General features: G+C 34.9%; 1 protein-coding gene across 2 annotated transcripts in view; it reads left to right on the top strand.

The window, feature by feature from the left end:
• LOC124176759 (proton-coupled amino acid transporter-like protein CG1139) overlaps nucleotides 1-18,032 on the top strand; it is a 40,215-nt gene that overhangs the window by 14,130 nt on the left and 8,053 nt on the right. The window contains exons 2-5 of one of the 2 annotated variants that reach the window (XM_046558417.1): nucleotides 3,786-4,307; nucleotides 15,257-15,339; nucleotides 16,157-16,291; nucleotides 17,752-18,024. In XM_046558417.1, the coding sequence (XP_046414373.1) occupies nucleotides 4,269-4,307; nucleotides 15,257-15,339; nucleotides 16,157-16,291; nucleotides 17,752-18,024 (530 nt within the window). In that variant the 5' untranslated portion in view covers nucleotides 3,786-4,268. The remainder of the gene's footprint in view (nucleotides 1-3,785; nucleotides 4,308-15,256; nucleotides 15,340-16,156; nucleotides 16,292-17,751; nucleotides 18,025-18,032) is intronic. The other variant, XM_046558418.1, reaches the window with a different exon arrangement.

Below are 18,032 nucleotides of genomic sequence, written 5' to 3'. Positions count from 1 at the left end.
AGATCATTTGAAGTTGTAAATAAACTGTGATAAGACTGAGGCATTATGACTAGTTGATGTGTCCAGGTGCAGATGAGTACGAAGAGGAAAAGGATACGATAAAGGTGACTCGATTCCTTCAAGGTAATCGATAAGCCTCCGATTCGGAGACTGGGAACTATTTTCTTCATCTTTTGTTCGCTATCTTTAGCAGGTATTCATACATACTACATAAGACTTACATACGTTCACCGATGACTCGGGAGTTTATTAATCACGCGGTTCATTGCGAATTTCAATATTATGAAAGTGAAAATGAAAACTGTACCTGTAAGACATCGTCATTATCATCGTCTATTATACGCGTAGCATGAAAACAAGGCACCCACAAGATTCACGCTGTACAGATGCTGGCCCTGCTTTATATAACGAGGTATATTTAAGTCCGTGAAGAAATCTCATCAAACAACGGTTCGTTTATTCTCAAGTGGCTCAAGTAGTTTAAACAAGCTATATTTCAGACCCTTATACGCACGGTTACAGTGGAAACTTGCAATTATCATTCTGGAGGTATGTAAAGGAAACGTCAATGTCGGGGCCTTTACATTTGAATACGACACTCGTGCGTAATGTATGTGCGGCAACTTTACTCCCTCACTCCTCACCTCGACGATCATTGTCCACTGAAAAAAATGACCAAATGGATTATATTGAAAAAATTTCAACAGACATATGTTGTTACTAGAAAATCATTCAAATTTTACTTTGATTAATGATTTTCAAATCTTCTTTGCGCCATAACAAATGCGACATTTCAACACATGGTGTTTGTGATTTGATGGGAAATTTTGTAACTAATTTTGCAGTCTCGTTTCTTGCTAGTTTTGTCAGTAACATTGAAATAAAAATTCTTCACTTACTGCAGAAATTTTGAGATCGATTTATACGAAATTATTCTTCAGTATTTTTTACCGGAGAACAAAGGTTTCTGATTGTTTCTACAATTTCAAACTTGTTTTTTTTTCACTAATTGCAGGTTTGATTGTGTTGTAATCGAAATTTCCTACTTTTTCAAAAATGCCCTGATCGAATTGAACTCATTTTATTTCATTACTATTGATTGAAAATAAAGGAATTCTGTCTATAGACAAACGTCTTCGGATTTCTTTATTTCACGTGATTAATGTTTCGCTGATCATTTCCTCGTAAATACGATATGAGAAGATTGACATTCCAACTCTGATATGAATCTCTGTTTTTTGTTTCAAATCCGGGTTGGTTAATTATAGAATTACAAATTAGCCCAGATTACGATTCCGCATAGATTCGAGGTTTCAGGAAGGCTGACAATAAACTTAGCCTATTGTGAAATGGGAAATCTGCATATTCCAACATCACTGTAAAATGATTTTGCGAGTCTATTTCAATCGTTACAATTGTCTTCTTCGCACTGAAGGCAAACCACACACATGACACGAAGAGGCGGGGTTGAAATTCCGAATTTGAATAGTTCCGAAAGCGCCAAATTCCGAATGTTTTGGTAACGAAACGATTACTCGAAGTAAGGGAATCAAACTTTTACGAAACATCAAAGTTTCGAATGGTCCGAAACAATGCCCAGCGGTATAATATTTAAGGATTTGTGGGGTGTACAGTCAGGCCAAAAAGGCGTTAAACGTAAACGCGATGGAACAAAGGTTTGGAAAGTATGCCGGAAGAAGTTGACCAATTTACACCTTGCTGAAAACAATCCTACGATAACGTAGACGAAATTGTTAAAACAGTGAATTTTAACAGCAAATACCACATTATTAACAATGACAGAGAAATCACATTATTCTACAATTTTTTTAACCGAAAAATCAATATTGGTTACCTTGTTTTTCAGTTGTACAATAGCTTTGTTTTATTCGTGCAGAAAATTTCTAATATTTGTTACACGTATCTAATTTCAAAACAATTGTTGGTCTTGACGAAAAATCTGTCTTATTTTTAAGACAATTTGAAGTATTTGAAATTTAAATCTTTGAGCTATTTTTCATTTCAAACGAACGAATTACGGTATCTATAGTAGAACAAAGTTATTTCTCTATGACTTTGTTAATAATAATTGGTGTTCACAGTTAACATTTAGTTTTTGAACATTTTGTTGGGATTATTTTTGAAATTTATTCTACCTTCATTTGCACACTTTTTTAATCGTTGACTCGTCATATTTTTTGTTCCAGCACATCTCTTACCTGACTGTAAATTCCATATACATCAATTTTTGCAATTGTCATAAAAAGAATAAATACCACCGGCAATTCTGCAAAGCTTTTTCTTTACGGCTTAATAATTAATTCCTCGTTACGAGATTTTATTGCAACATAACCTGACCTTTTATCCTTATGTAATATCAGAACAATCCACGCGGAAATATAATAAAAACGGACGTTAATTTGTGTCACGAGTTTAAATCTGAGTTGCGTCCAAGTGCGCGAGGATAAATACTGGAAATTCCCCGTGAACCTTACTTTTATTACACACGGTTTTTCTTTCTCTTTTTCCCTCTCAATTCCCGAGTCAATTAGTCGAATAACCGGAGAAAGGTGCAACTCAGGATGTTACAGAAAGGAAATGAATCAAGCATGAATCAGATTTTCATTTTCTTGAAAATGCTGAAATTTATTTTGACGCAATTTGCATTAGAAGTTACACAGTCTCAGATAAATAAATATTTGTAGCCATTGCTTACGAACATGTTTGAAACTTTTAGCAAATTTCAATTCGTTCTTTGCTGTACTTCCAGATTTATTATTAAATAATCAGAATGAGATGAGTAATTGTTTATATAATCAAGCAAATTGAGTTCAGTTTATAAGGACGAGTGAATTTTTTCTAACAGAGGTAATATTCACTTTGTTCAATGTATTAATTTCGTCGCAAACTGTATTCAGTTTCTCGATATCTCAAGAGTGTCGAGATACATGCTCGAGTTTGAAACCCGTGTCATCTGTAAAGTACCATATTTTTAGCACTTACTGAAATTTCGAGGAGAAAAAACAAAATTGCTCTTTTGCGAGAAATCGAATTCCCAAATTCAGAGCTTGGAATATTGGACAGAAAAATTTTATATCAAAAATTGAGTCTCGGTGAAGTCGGGGAAAATAATTGACTGAACAAAACGAGCCAAGTTAGAATGAAATCGATCGAATCTCATTGTTTTTTTCTTAATTTTAAAACACTTTGAAATGAAAAATTCACATCTAAGCTATTGCTTACAATTTTAACATTATTTTTCGCGAGATTCAAAGGAAATTCTTTCAGCTTACGAGTAGATGAGTGCTATTATTATTCAATATGCGATTATTGCGTACGGCATTAATTAGAAAAGTACTAATTCAAGCGTATGAACTACCTCAAGTAATCCTATAAATTGAAATCGAACGAATCTATTACGTTTTTAAAAATTTTGAAACGATTTGATATCTCATTCCAGTATATTCTTTATTTCAGTGTATTCAAATAGCTCATCTTCGTAGCTTACGATCACAATAATCAGACGAACAAGTATCAATTAAAGATTATCGAAAAGTACGAATCAAAATCGAACGAATCTATTACGTTTTTAAGAATTTTGAAGCGATTTTAACCGATCGAGCATCGATATTCGAGCTTTTATTTCTCATTCCAGTATATTTTTTATTTCAATGTATTCAAACAATTTGACGAAAAAAAAAAAAAAAAAAAAAAAATGATCGAAAAGTCAAAATGTTTGGCCAATCGTTGCGTCGTTTGAAACGTGTATTTTGTAATTGTTCCAGGAATCCTGTGACATTCCTTAAATTCGTGCGATCCGCCCGCTTCCGGTAGTCAGAAGCCTGGGATCCTGTATAATGGAAATGTGTCGGTGAGGTTGACAGAGGAGTGCGCAGATCGTAGGTCTACGAATTAAATGACGGGAGGCACTAACCGTCGTCGAGACGCGGCTCTGTGCAAGGCGCTATATAAATATAATAGTTGGCACGAGAGTGGAGTCCAGTCAGCCCGCGACCACCGCACCTGCCGCACCTCGTAACGAGGCCGATCTCGTCCAATTCCGAGCCGAAAGGAGTTCCCCCGACGATACGAAGATATCGGGATCGCACGATCGATCCGATTTTGCCAGGCTGATTACGTGAAGCCGCCGGTTGACGATCTTACGCACGTGCTAATCGATCCACGGATCAATGATAACGAGGATATTGTTGTAATATTATTGCTACGGAAACAGTGAAAGACGAAGAGAGTCGACACGGATTTCAAAAATGACGTCTCACGACAATCTCGGATTTACTTCGAGCACGGTGAGTCGATTCATCGATCGTTTCCTTTCTTTTGTTCGTCGTTTTCTTTAAGGGGAGTTGGTGGTTTCTTTTTTATTTTTTTCATTTAACAAATTTTGCATCCTGGTCGTTTTGACTCCGATTTCAAACTTAGCTTCGACTCGTAATAGGTTAATGATTTTTAATTAGTTTGTTTATTCTTGTTCGAACGAATAACTGTTACGGGTGCCTCTAAATTAACAGCGACATCTTACGGCTGGCTGTATTTTGACGTTTTTATAACGACAGAGTAAGTGGATATTTAAATAGCTGCGAATCTCTGATCAAGTTTACGGTTTGAGAATAACAATGTTTTGAACTTCCGTGAAAATTAATGCAATATTTGAAAAGACGAATTTGTGAAATTGAAAGTTGTAAATTTAGGATCAAAATCGTCTCGATAACAATATTCACGTTAATTTGTATAATAAATTTTATCGCTTTGACCGTTTTTCTCTCTTTCGTTTTAATTTGTCACTCTATCTTATCTAATTTCCCGAACACCGCATTATTTTTGTAATTAGACGATTAGCTCGAAATTTATTCGAAAGTTAATAATATGACAATACCTGTGTCAACATCACGTATTGCTGAACTTCCGTTGAGTAATGTATTAGATATATATGGTATTATAATCGTTTGTAACACGACTTGGCCATGTCAAGAGAAATACCGCAATGCGCGTGTTTTCCGTGTTTATCGATTGTTCCAGGTAAATCGTTTTAACGATTTAACGATGCCACTTCTTATAATTTCCTTATAAATATGTATACATTGTTTATATGTACATTATTTCTGCGTTTTTAATTCAATTACAGTTGTTCCGCGCGTTTGTTTCTTCGATTTACCATTTATTGGCGCACATACGTATCCGGTTTACGTTCTAAACAAAAATAGTGTCAATCCAGAGGAGAAAAACAAATAACAAACCTAGTTTTAAAATTTGTGATTAGTGTCGATTATTTTGAACTGAATTAATACAATTGAAGTTCAATATGAAAGAAGAATTTGAAAATTCACGAATCTGAACTGAAAAAGTTTCGTTATTCTTGATTTTGGACCAATCGCTTTATAGAATACTTCGAGAATTTGCAATTTCTTTGCTTATCTCTTCGATTATTAAAAATGAACTAACTCGAACTTGATTAAAAGAATGGAAAAAAAAAACAAAGGAATAATCGAAATATCCACTTCAGGCAATAATTCGTACGCAGAGACAATTCTGCGATATTCTCAAAGTCGTCGGCAACTATATTTTCCTCACTCAAATTGGCCGTCTTCCGAATATTATCCTCAATCCTCTTCGTTTTTAGAATTTAATCATTCATTCGGTGAAATTCACGTAAGAAACGTGTATCGGTGCATATTTTATCTCCTTCACCGCAGTGTGTTTATTGTAATATTTTGCACGCCAAATACATTGGGAAGAATAATATTCCTTGTAGAACCGGGATCGGGAATTATGACAAACAACGATTCCGCCGTACGGCGAATCCAAGTAGTGATAGATGCTCGTATGGGTCGTCCGAAATGAAGCATCGCATGCAGTCGAACGGAACGCGAAGCCCGAAGTAGTAACGCCGATTATGAACGGACGGCCGCGTCGAAACAAGATGCAGCCACTCGGCCGGCTGACCAAATACTCGCGCTTTCTACTCACCGCCGCTCGATTTAGCGCATCGCGATCGATTCGATCGTCTACTTCGGTCTTTTTCCACTGCCGCGCGGGGAAGAAATTCCGAATTTAACAATTAGTTTCGAAAGCGTGTGATTTTGAATTTTTTGTCGGCGAAACTTGAAGTAAAGAAATCAAACTTTGAAGAAACGACGAAGTTTCGAATGGTCGGAAAGCCGACGGCTCAATGTTCCGAAAGTGCGAGAATGAGAAAATTTGAAAATCTGAAACATCGAAATTACGAATGATCCAAGATTTTCAGTTCCGTGAATTTCTGGCTCGGTGAAATTTCACCGCTTTGATCTTTCTTTGTTTTGGATTTTCCATATTATTTTACGTTCGGAATCCTGGTCATTCTGATTTTTGGTTTTTTTTGTTCGATTTTTTACGCCCACCCGTCGAGTAAACTAAGCTCTGTGAGCATATTTCAACTTTCATAATTTTGCTCTATCGAAACTTCAACCCTGACCCCGACTCGCCATTTTCAAGGTTTATCCTTAGAATGATTGTTATTCAATAGCCATTTTTTTCGGCCTTGAACTTGAACCCTGAGCCATTCTTTGCAACAAAATATCAACCTCAAAAAATGTTTTGTATACTATTCCACGAAACTGTATTATTCATAGTTAAAAAAATTAAAAAAAAAAAGATAAAGACAGTAAAATTAACGGGACTAATTTAAAATTATTCATTGATATGATTGTTTGAAAAACAAGTTGATATGGTACAAACAAGTGATCAGAGTGATTATCATCATTGTTTGGTAATTACGTAATACACTTTACACTTTTAGTTGTTACGACATTGGTCTGTACGACGATAAATTCGTTACAACCAACTTACATTTGTTCTTTTTTAACCCAAACAATTCCTCGACGCTAATTGTTTTTTCTTTTCTTTTGCTAATCCTACAACGTAGCCGTATGCTTAAGTACACAAGTATAGTGCAATTATAACATACATTTAAGAAATGCAGTGCAATCATCATCATCATCATCATCATCATCATCGTAATTAAAAAATTTCACACTTAATATAGACGAGATAAATTTTACGCGGAGTCAATTATAAATGATTTGTTTTTTCTTCTCCTTTAACGACACTAATTTGTTCCGCACTTCTATCGCCAAGATAAATGTCCGGTGAATTTATCTTGCTTTTTGATTATACCTAGTTTCTCTTATTTCCGAATGCGGATCGTAAAATTAGGTTGTTACTGTCATTTCAATTTCTTCCTTTGTTTTTTTTTTGCGACACTTGATCGAAAGTCGGTTTGTACTATGCAACCAGCCGACACGAATATTGCGTAGAGTTATAAATCTATAACTCTATTTAGGCGCATACTTTGTTCGGGATCAACCAACCGGAGCGCTTAACGACGTTATTATACCGAGGCAGGCGCGATTGTACAGTTAATTGCGGTTCTTATGCGACGGAAGTTAACGATAAGTTTCGCTAAGGCTCTCGCCTAATGACGATCCGACGCTTGACGTAACAGGTAAATTCAACTTCGAGCGAGAAACCGTGCGAATATTTTTCCGCAGATATAATGGTGTTTCGGAAAACAATAATTTCACTTCCTAAAAAGTTTGTTTAATTAGGTCAAAACAAAGATTTTGTAAAAAACATGAGCGTTCTACATTAAATGTGAAAGATCGAGCTCATTTGATTTTTCACTTTCTTTTGTTAACATTTTTTTGACTTTGCGATGAAACACGTTGCCGCACTTCAATTATTATTTATTTTCTGAGTTATTTCGACCGGGGATCTTATTCTCCTAAATTAAAAGTTCATATTAAATCCTGACTATTTCATCAGATTGAATTGACAATGAAAAAGTCGACAGATACGATTTTCAAACATCAACCGGAGACTTGATATTAAAAGCGTCGGTCTTCTTAGTCACGTAAATTGATACTAAGATTGATGCTAGCTGTGAAAAAAAATGTTTATTCACGATTCTTCATAAATTTAAAAAAAAAAATGTGTAAAATTGAAAATTCAACTCCGGCACCTTTCTTTTTATCCAAACAGACTTTGTAGGGTGTGCCACGGTGAAAAATTGCGAATTATTTTTTTTATTCCGAAACACCCTAATGGACAGTATTTGTCAACTTGATGTTTGAGTCCAGATGAAATTGATACAGATTCTTTTTTAATCGTCTTTCGTCGAGTTTTATTTATTTTTTTTTCTCATTAAACATATTTGCATAAATTCCATGGACAAAAAAAATCGTTACAGCGAACAATCAGTCTGTCAAAGCGGCAAATAAGTGTTATTTATCTAAAAAAAAAAAAAAAAAAAAAAAAAAAATAAGAAACATTACAACGTATCTATTCTTCACGCAAGTTGGAAAATTTAATCGAGACTATTATCGTCGAGTATCAATTAAACTGACATTTAAAAAAATGAATGTCGTAGACGATTGTAAAGGCGATGTAGACTTTCCTGCCACTACGACGCATTTTCATACAACGCGACGGGTAAAATAATTGCAGGTGGATGATAAATCGGTTTGGAATGCCTGTTACGGGTAATGATGGATTCCTGCTTTCGACACGTCAGTTTTAAACGCACGCGAGTGCTGAAGAAACGCACGTGCCTGTCACGTGTTACAAAGCCTGCAGACGATTTCGGCCCGAAAGCCTTGCGCGTTCAATATTTACGCAACGTTTAGAACGAATCCTTAAAAATCGTTGTAATACATTTCGCGAGTGTCTCGTATTCCAGGCTAAACATTAGCGAAATATTTTCGCAACTTTGATCGTTTATGCGCGCTTCATGAATAAACAATTTCTAGGCCACGGTGATCGATTCGTCACCCGATATGGCAAATGGATTTACATATGGGGAATTCCATGCGAATCCGACCGACGTTCGATCCTCGACATTTCTGATTTTGTTTAAAAACATTTCCGCAATTCTTCCAACTCTAAAGTTGGACCCTGAATTTTTTCACAGTTTTTATTCAACTGCTCAATTAGTCTTTTATTCAAAACAATTTTTTTCAATTTTTTTTTTTGGTGTTCAATTGAAACATTGGCTTAACGGTCTGAAAATTTCCACAAAATGCGGATAGACTTTGTCTATTTTTTTTGCAAATTCAACTTTGTTTCATCAATTTCATAATGAAATCCGTTTAGAAACGTTGTAAGTGAAAAATAAAAATTTTGAGAATTTTTTGGGGTAATTTTCAGACGGTTTAACCGATGCTTTAGTTTAACAAAAACATTGAAAGGTGGAAAAAAATTGGCCCATAATGGACGCGGTCTGAAATTATTTGGACTAGGAAATGTGGTCTGAGAATTTTAAAAAAGGTTCTTTTCAAAATCAGATTAAATATTTATAAGTAATCGAGCAGTTGAACCAAAAATCTAAAAAAAAAAAAAAAAATTGACAACACTGTTTCAGAGTTGGGAAAATTGTAGGAAAATTTTTTGAAAAAATTGAAAAATACCGAGGGTCAGAAGTTTGTTGATTTCCCCTGGAATCCCCCATATATATGTAATATATTTGCCTCTGGGTTGTGTAGGCGAATAATTTTGCAATAATTCAATGATAATATCCATTTGCGTCGTGATTTCTAATTGACGCGGGAATTGCGCGTGCATGCGACGGTCATTTTTATTACACTTAACGCTCCGTAAGAATGATGCTAAACGAATCTGCACTGATTATGTGAGAAAAAAAAACTTTGAGTTAGCACGAATTAGAACGAATTATAGTCAGTCTGGTAAGCGGCGTAATAACAGTTTAGTAAACACTGATTTAATCCATCGTGTAAAAATGTGTAATGCGACGTTATGCGAACATTGATTATATATCAGTCCTCGTTTTGCGCGACGATTGCTAAACCGACGTTCTTATCCACGCGATCGGTAGTAAAAAGAAGAAGGTAAAGGAGAAAAAAAATTGAATGAATAAATAATATACGCAGGACATATTCGTAAACGTATAAATTAACTGAATAATTCATTGACCTTCTGATTTCGCAACTGAATATAAACAACGCTTCGCTTATCGCGTTATGTCATCAATTTACTAATTTTAAGTAAGTACTTGAGTTACGAACGCTGTTGAAATATCGGTTGGATTTTTCATTTTGACGAGGGTAGTTCGGTCGGCATTTAATAACGGAAATGAAATTTTGCTTTTTGTCGAATAAAATCACGTTTCTTTCTATCGTACATAAGGAAATAATTTTCTTTAATTTTCACTCTGAGCATCTGATCAATGAGTTGATATAATTACAAACTGTACACAATTTCTTTTTTACTTACAATTTAGCGACGATTGTTTATCTCAACGTTTGCGACAATTCAACGACGTATAAAAGGTGAAACTGTATAATCAAAGTACGCGGTACACGAATAATAACATTAGTTACTTTTAAATAATAACAAAGTTTATACAGTTTTGTCGATTAACCAGAGCAGTGAGAAGTTTTTACTTCGTACAATTTACTGGATAATTTTCATACAACGATAAATTGTTTGATCAGTCAGTTAATTGTAATAATAATGCACAAAATCTATTTCATTTCTCAGAAAGCTTAGGAAAATATTTACTCAGGGGTTGGCGAAAAAAAAAAAATCGTTAAACTTGTCTGATATTTATTTTAACTTTATATTTATAATTCATTATACCGACCAGTTTTGATTGATTACGTTGGAATTTCGTACAACGACTCCGGTTGCTTGGTTCTTGTTACTAATAAAAAATAAGAACTAAAAAGAGAGAAAAAAAAAACAAACAGAAAAGGAAACGAGAAGAGAATTTTTCCACTGTCCCTATTATTTTTGTGACTTAACACCGCAACCATTATACCTGTATATATATACATGTATATATATATATTAAATATGTGCGTATCTTGTTAACGGTTGGCAAATACTATTATAGACGGCGAATAAAGATAATGCTAATAACTCGTGTATAATTGAACCTAAAGAGATAGCGTCTCGATCTCTGGAAGACAAAAAAAGAGAAAAAGGAAAAACAAAAAAAAAAAAAAAATGCGAAAGAGAGAGAGAAACTTTAAGAAGCACCTTCGTGAAAATACATATTACTTGGCGTCAGCGATCATGGAAAACCTTCAACTTTTACATTATGCAATAACCGTTCATGCCTTAAGAATTGCCAGACGTGAAATCACTGATGAAAAATTATAACGGCTCTGGCTTCTTTCCAATTCTTTTGCGGTTCGCGGCGAAACAGAAATATATATATATATACACGTAATGTCAACGCACTCAAAGTTGGCGAAAAGTTGTATGTATATTATTATATATATATATATATATATATTACGTTGCCTGGCGAAATTTGTAAAAATGGTTAGAAATGTATTTTATTACTATTATTATAACTCTTTTTCAATTCAGTTTATTTCATCATGGATATACTTGGTTCGTAATAAACTAATTTTTTTTGTTTTATTATATCATTTGGCAGGCTCTCGAAATGCATTCACGCTTCTTTGAAATTTGTTATTCACATTTTGGGTATATTTTTTTTCGAGCTTTGAATAACGCTCAGTTTTGAAATTTTAAGAAAATTTGAAATCGATGACAATCATTGAAAGTGTTGCACTATTTTCTTCCTACTGTACTGATTTAACCGATTTCGGGAGCGTCAATTTAGCGATTTTAACGATCGATATTGACGAATCGTTGATAAATAGTATTTTGAAAAAAATGACTATTTGTGAAATGAAAAATTCGTTGTTTAATCGCGTTATCGTTTTTCTTTCTTTCTTTTTTTTTCTGTAATAACCGTTTGAAGTTTAAAAAAATCCTAGGATTTATCGGTACCGTTAGGCTGCGGTTGGTTAAAATTTTCCCTAAGCCGGTCGAACGAGTGAAAGAAAAGAAAATTGATATTTTACCAGAAATTGAAAATCCTCGTTATGATTAAACGTCCAACGTTTACTTTGACGATAAATAAAGGAATCCGTAAAAATGTGAAAGCGGACGTCGGGACAGAACTTAGACGAATGAAAAAGAGGATCAGGGTCAGTTCCCTGAGATGGTCAGGGTTAGGCTTATTATCCGAGTCGTTCCACTTACAGGATGTCTCCTCGGGAACTGAAGTCTGGCGCTATCAATCTAGCGTAAACTCCAGTATGTCAAGGTGTGTTTACCGGTATTCAAGAGATACAGAAGCTAGATTTAAAGAAAAACAGGAATACTCTTACAAGACGATTGATCTCGCGATGATTAACGCGCCGCGCGTTATTTCGTGTCGTATTACACGTCGTTAATACGATATCGCCTCGAACGCGAACAAATCTTGAATTCATATTCGTTATTCATACGCGTGACATAATATGCGATGTATCAGGATCGCCATTCGAATTGATAATTGATATATAACAGATATAATGTGTTATGCGCATATCACGCCGTAAATGATGACAGATACGTATATATTAATTCTACGGCCAATAATTGTAAGCTGAAAATAATCGACGCGTCGTTTGATCGAGTCCGAAATAATAATCGTACGCTACTGGATTGAGTCGGTAAAAATTAATCGATTGATCGATCGTTTTAGTACTTTTTCTTTCAAACCGTGCTTATGAGACCAAAATTTCGTAAATTCATAACGCAGTCTTGATAGCAGAAGAGTGTTTTTTAAAATTTACAATTTCATCGAATATATTTTACAATTTCAAACGAAAAAATCCATTCATCTTTCGCTTATCGTATCAAATAGCTATTACACCCAGTAAGTGAGAAGATGACAATGATCGACACATCAACCGTCCAAACTGACATTGCATCGAGTCGTTGATGGGAGTTGAAAAACAAAAAAACAATCTAGTCGTTCGACTAACCGAGATTGAAAAATAATGGATTTAATCGACAAATCGATTATACATCGTCATTCTTAGATTATGTCGCGTTCGATCTGTCCGCAGGTATGTAACTAATGGATCACCTAGTGAAACCAAATGCAGAGACGTTGAAACGCATTACGCTTGTCCGATCATTGTACGCACATAAATACATGCATGAATCAAGGCGAGCGAGAGTGAGCCCTGGAGGGTAGGAAATTTCCACTCTGTCTCACGACTTGACGCGTTTCGTGTCTCTCTCTCTCTCTCTCTCTCTCTTCTCGGTCCGCGTGTGTGCGATTTTTTTTTTTTTTTTAGTTTTATTCCAATTTATTTCTACTATTTTTATTTCTCCTCCTTTTTCAGCTCGGTTGCGTTTCATTCGCGTAAACTGTTCCACGCACACACACACACACACACAAACACAGGTACCGGTTGGCCCATTTATCCAACGGGCAATCGTTTCGTTTTACACCGCAGGTAATGCTCACAACGCTGCATCCGCTGCTGCCGATTCTCTGGAATTTGAACCGTTTGACGAGTTTTTTTTTTTTTTTTTATTGTCTAACGCGACGCGGAATATTTTTTAAATCTTGCTAATTCACAAATCAGGATTCAATCCTAGAGTGGAAATTGTTTTGATCTATTTATATAGGCTCCGGTATCGCTTTACTTGGTAGGTAATTGATATTTTACATAAAAAAAATATGAAAACCGTTGACGAATCTGAAACGAATTCCCGACACGATATCAGGGATACGAATTTTTAGCAACAAAATTAATTTTTCAACGAAGGAACGGAAGCTGTGAGATCCTGCTCGTTGAAAAAAAAATTTGATTCAACAAAAATTGATGTATAAATTTTTTGTTTTTTTTTTGTAGATTTTCTTACGAAATACGAAACGAATTCAATAACGTGTTTAATATTCACGAATTTCGGTTAAATTTGTGCACAAATCTTTACAAACGAATCAAAGATTGGCAACAACTGCAAACTTTGATCGCGAAAATTATTCTATTTTATTTCGGTTACGTAATACGGTGCTAAAAAAAAAAAAAAAATAAAAAATGTGGGAAAAATTTTGTTGTGCACGTAACGCAAACTCTCTGACGTACCACGTGGTCGATTTTCAAGTTACCTGCCGCCTTCTTAACGACAGGTTAATAATTACAGTAAATAAACCACACACGTGCCTCGTGCGTAAGCGAGCCTTGGTTGGATAATGTTTTTTGTCGTGTTGTGTGTGTATATTATTTTTTTTTTTTTCATCTTCTCCTTTTACTTTAAACTGGATACAAACTGGATTCTCGACTATGGATACGATCGTAACTGCATCGAACCCGGTCGTCTCGCGCAATTTGTATCGATCGCTAATTATCAGGCCGGTTTTAATCGGTTACAGGTTGCGAGTCGCAAGTCGGCGAAATCGACGGATCTTTTTTTTTTTTTTTATTTTTTTTTTTTATTTTGTTTAACGAACGTCAAATCAGCTATCACCGCACGTTTTCACATCGAGTTAAAGAGCAGTTCAGGTTATAAATCGTACATCGAGAGCCAGATGGAACGATACGTTTTTTGTTTTTTCCTTTTTTTTCTTTTTTTTTTTTTTTTATCATCCGCTAACGATAAGATAAGTTTCGATTGTTAAGGTAGCGACAAATATTTCGTGACTAGCGTAAACTTTCGTCGGTTTTTTGTGTAGGTGAGACCGTATTAAAGATAAAGTATAAGCCTTTAATTGTTGGTAACATCATTGATTTGAAGGCTAGACGTCGTTTAGGCGATTAAACCAATAATGTGTATCAATCGAAACGTCTAACGATTGTACGCGTATCCCTAGAATCAGCAATCTGGTAGTGATTTAATAATTAATTGCCTGCAGATAGTTGCGCAGAAGTTGATTGTCGCGTTTCAAACGCAATCTGGGATGATAATCGAGAAATGAAAACGTTCGAACATTCATCTGCATATTCATATGTGTGTGTGTGTATATATATATATATATATATATGTGACTGACCAGATTTTACGGGGTTTCAATAAGTTGGCGTTAACAAATAATCGCCATTCGAAATTTGGTGAGAGGAGAAAACGAGAGCTTCCAAATAGGTGTAATACATTATTTATAAACGAATTGCGGTGCATCGCGTGTTTGCATGTTTAACTATTTATGACATTCCAAAATCTCGATTTGGTATTTTTCGAGACATTCGTGTATCTCGAAAACGAAGTTCTTCAATTTTTAATTTTTTTTATTCTCGCAACGTGTCTGTATTCTCTGTATGTAAAATATATTACACAGCTGATTTCGTTCACTTTTGACTTTCTAAATTAAACCCAACTCGACTTTTGAGTTATTTCACTTGCAGCTTACGCGACGTATTTAAATGTATATTTATTTATTTTATTCCCCCAGAATGCCGTATACACTCGGAAAGATTCGCCGCCGGATATGAAGGTGAAGATTACGCATTCCAAAGGAAAAGAAACCCCGACGAGGTAAGTTGACTGTATGAAAAAAGTTCCGAAAATCAACACTGAGAAAAATTTCATTTGTTACGGTAACTAGAAAAATTCAGTAAATCAGGTATCGTTAAGAAAGACTGTTTGAATATTGCTGGAATTACGAAAAACGAGGTGCGCGTAAAAATTTTGCGCTATCGTCGATCCTTTTTTGGTTATTGCAACGCAAAATCAGTTTCTGAGGTTTACTCTACTTTTTTAGTTAAACAAGGCTTAACGTCAATTTATTCTTGCACAAGCGTTAAATTTTCGCAACAGTTGCACGAAAATATAGCAACAGCGATCGTAATGAGAAAGAATAGTAACGGATACTAGAAATCTAATTTTCATTTTCTACCTAGAACTATATTTTTCGATTGTGGTAAAAAATGAAAATAATTGAGGACTGAGCGGTAAGCGGAACTAAAAATTTCTCTCAGTGTATAACGAAATTATCGATATATTTTTAACGTTAATTATAATTCAGAACTTGAGATTTGTTTTCCTCCAAGCGAATTGATGCAAATAAATTTTTTACCATTTTCAAAAATAGCGCACAAGTCTTGCGAAAATTTTTATATTCAAAAATTTCGAGTTCACCGGCATTTGTGTCAAGTTTTCAGCGAAATTACTGTGTGTAATTTTTTTCTCATACGTTGAATAAAATTAGCACAAGCCTTGAAGCCTGAACACTTGAGGATACTCGAATATCTTTTACGGTGTAAATTATATATATATATATGTATATGATATATATGTATATTGATGTGGAACCGACCACCGTTAATTACACGTTTCTCACTTTGCAAAACAGTAATGGCCGGAACGAAATCAGCAGCGGGATATACGTCGTCGAACTTCAAGACAAGAAGAAGAAACACGCGTCGGTGGGATCAGAAACCGAAGAATATGATCCCTATTGTCACAGGGAAGTTGAGCACCCAACTACGTAAGTTGTGTTTTAAAGCGAAATTATTCAATTTAGATTAAGACATGGGAGAAGGGAAGAAAAAAAAATCAAAATCGTAACGCCGCATTGCATCGGGGTTATTCAACGCCGGATAAAATGCATTTGTCAATTAACATCCACAAACCAATTGAAGTAAATTAATTTTCAGAATTTTTCTCGAGTACCTTTTCAAGGATATCAACGTCAGTTTTGTTTTTGAGTTTAGAAATTCCTTCTCTCTCTCTCTCTCTCTCTCTCTCTCTCCCAATGATGCGGCAGTTCGATAAATGCGGCGATTATTGAAAAATACCTTGCACGTCGGCCAATACGATTATTATCGTCGGTTGTATTGTTGTACTTTTGGAACAGCTATGCAAATACTTGTCTCAATTGCTTTTTCTGCAAAGCAGCATTTTTTTTTCTTTTTTTCTTTTTTTTTCCTTATTATTATTATCATCGAACAGTTGCTCGGATACATTATCATGTATATAGTTATGTATACTATACTTGCTTGCCATGGAAGTTATATTTTTACAGTCTGCTGTGGTATTCTGTAATTATTTACGGACATTACGGTGTAGCGTGCCAAAAACACCGAGTGAATAAATTTTCTCCTCAACTTCGAGTGTGTACAGAGCTTTTTTCTGGTTTACGTAATTTTTTTTTTTTTTTGTTTCCTTCGTTGCATTCTTCTTCCTTTTAATAAAATTATATTATATTATAATTTATATGTCAAGAACAATTGGTAATTCAGAATTAATAAAAATCAAGAGACAATGTATACAGCTTAATTTATTACGATTGAAAATTTTTTTTTAATATTTGCTAAATTGTTGAACTCGCTGGCTGTTCTTACAACGTGATTAACTGATTTTTGTGAAATAAAGAATACTGGCTTAACGAATGAGATCTTAAGACATGATGTCATAGCTTCAATTAATATCTCGGCTTTGGCGATAATGAAACGCGAAACTCAGGATCAAACTCATCGTGTAATTGAGGCTTGTTTTGATTTAAAATGTTACGGCGAGATTAGGATCGGGCGAAAACATTCCAATCGTTTTATTATCATCACATTTGGCTGCTGAAAATAAGTAAAAACTCGGCACGAAGCAGGACCGATTAATTTTTCATTTTACCCAGGATTTTCTAAAATATTACTAAAATGTTTTTACCATCAATTTTTGGAAATCCGATGAACGAGGAAATAGAACGAGTCGTGTTATACCTTTTAATTTTTAAAACAATTTTTATCTTTCTCTCACTCTTACAAATCTTCAATCAAACGTTGGAGTCGATTCATCCTTAATGACAACGAAATGAATCGTTGCGCAGAAATCTATTAATAAATGTCCGTGACACAGTTCGAGTTGAAAAAAAAAGCGAAATTAACCGAAAACGAAAGAAGGGAAGAATGTCAAATCATTACTACTACACATTGAATTAATAACAAATTGCAGTAACAGCGAGACGCTTCTTCATCTTCTGAAAGGCAGTCTTGGTACAGGAATCCTGGCGATGCCGATGGCCTTCAAAAATGCAGGTTACGCTGTAGGACTTGTCGGAACATTGGCCATCGGTCTTCTTTGCACCTACTGCATTCATCTCCTGGTGAAATCGGAGTACGAACTTTGTAGACGCAAGAAAGTTCCTTCTCTGACTTATCCGACCACCGCCGAAAACGCCTTTCGCGAGGGACCCTCTTGCTTCAGGTGCTTCTCCAGGAGTTCCGTGTAAGCAC

The sequence above is a fragment of the Neodiprion fabricii genome, chromosome 2 (genome assembly GCF_021155785.1).
Source record: "Neodiprion fabricii isolate iyNeoFabr1 chromosome 2, iyNeoFabr1.1, whole genome shotgun sequence".
Classification (NCBI taxonomy): domain Eukaryota; kingdom Metazoa; phylum Arthropoda; class Insecta; order Hymenoptera; family Diprionidae; genus Neodiprion; species Neodiprion fabricii.
This window is presented reverse-complemented; position numbering and strand designations above follow the sequence as displayed.